The sequence below is a fragment of the Camellia sinensis genome, chromosome 8, assembly GCF_055761805.1.
Source record: "Camellia sinensis isolate YWXY chromosome 8, ASM5576180v1, whole genome shotgun sequence".
Classification (NCBI taxonomy): domain Eukaryota; kingdom Viridiplantae; phylum Streptophyta; class Magnoliopsida; order Ericales; family Theaceae; genus Camellia; species Camellia sinensis.
Genome location: NC_138968.1, coordinates 73,780,001 through 73,781,398, shown reverse-complemented (window position 1 = coordinate 73,781,398; position 1,398 = coordinate 73,780,001). Strand labels below are relative to the sequence as shown.

Below are 1,398 nucleotides of genomic sequence, written 5' to 3'. Positions count from 1 at the left end.
TGCCATTAAGGAGCCTCGAACCTTAGACTCGAACTAAACGAGACAACCGGCATGATTGGCGCCGATCAAGCGGGCAGTGTTCGCACCGTTCAAACGAATAATATCAAGTTGATAGCAAGCGCACAAGATGTTCGGACAAGAAGTATACAGAATTGGCAGAGCCAATCAGTAAGATCCTACCCAAAGTCCAACATCATCCGTTCTTCAAGTGGTAGTACAAGATGATGGGACTACCTGACACAAGGAGAAGGGATAGGCGGTGCGAATATCACAAGGACCATGGCCACAACACTGACAGCTGTTATGAACTAAAAGACCACCTGGAGGAGTTAGTTCAAGACAGTCAGCTAGCGCAACATATCCGAAAGAACAATCCATCGAACATGGTAGCTCTACGACCGGATTCACCTCCACTTGGTGTGATTCATATGATATGCAGCCTACCGTTGTCAGCCAAGGTACATACAATTCAGTTGCAACCTAACTTGTCCAAGCTAATCACACCAGCTAAACGGCCCTATGAAACTGGCAAGATTAACTTCAACGACACCGACCTAAATGGAGTAACTCTCCCCTACATTGATCCCATCGTTGTCGAGTTACACGTGAACAGATTCACGGTCGAGCGTGTTCTCATCAATCAAGGAAGCACCTCAAAAATAATATATTACAAGACGTTTGTTAAACTTGGCTTCACTGATTCGGATCTGTTACTGGCCGATTACCCACAATTCGACTTCAACGCCAACCTCGAGTATCCCTTGGGCAAGATCACACTACCAATACAGGCAGGTACCAGATTAGTCGGTGTGGAATTTCTGGTTTTCAAACTCCCGTCACCATACAATCATATCATGGAAAGGACTTGGTTGCACACTATGCACGCTGTGCCAAGCACCTACCATCAACTACTCTGTTTTCCAACTGAATATGGCATTGAAAAAATTCGGGGCTCTCAGAAATCAGTTATTGCCGCCGCAAAGAGGCTAAAGGAACTGGAAGTGAACTCGATTGAAGTACCAGATTAAGAGAGCCTCGAGGGTATTGCAAAAATCCCCAGCGAAAAGGAAACTGAAGACCTTGATCGGATTGAAATCAACAGGAACCCTGAGAAATTCTTTATGATCTGCACTTTCCTGAATGAAGTTCACAAACACGAGATGGTTTGCTTCTTACTCGGCAACCTCAACGTGTTTGCATGGACACCAAACGAAAATGTCGGGGGTTGATCCAGTAGTGACCTAGCACCATTTAAACGTCGATCCAAAAGTCAAGCCAATCGTTCAGAAAAGTTGGCGGCCAGCAGAGGAGCATGCATCAGCCGTTGTTGATGAAGTTTGACAGGTTGCTTAATACCGGGACAATTCATGAAGTAACTTATCCCACATGGCCGTCCAG

At 45.6% G+C, this 1,398-nt stretch overlaps 1 protein-coding gene across 1 annotated transcript; it reads left to right on the top strand.

Annotated features, from left to right (window-relative positions):
• The first annotated feature begins 221 nt into the window (after positions 1 to 221).
• LOC145797839 (uncharacterized) lies at positions 222 to 1,028 on the top strand. Its single transcript, XM_082885270.1, has one exon. It carries the CDS (start codon positions 222 to 224, stop codon positions 1,026 to 1,028), a length of 807 nt encoding a protein of 268 aa, XP_082741396.1.
• The last annotated feature ends 370 nt before the right edge of the window (positions 1,029 to 1,398 follow it).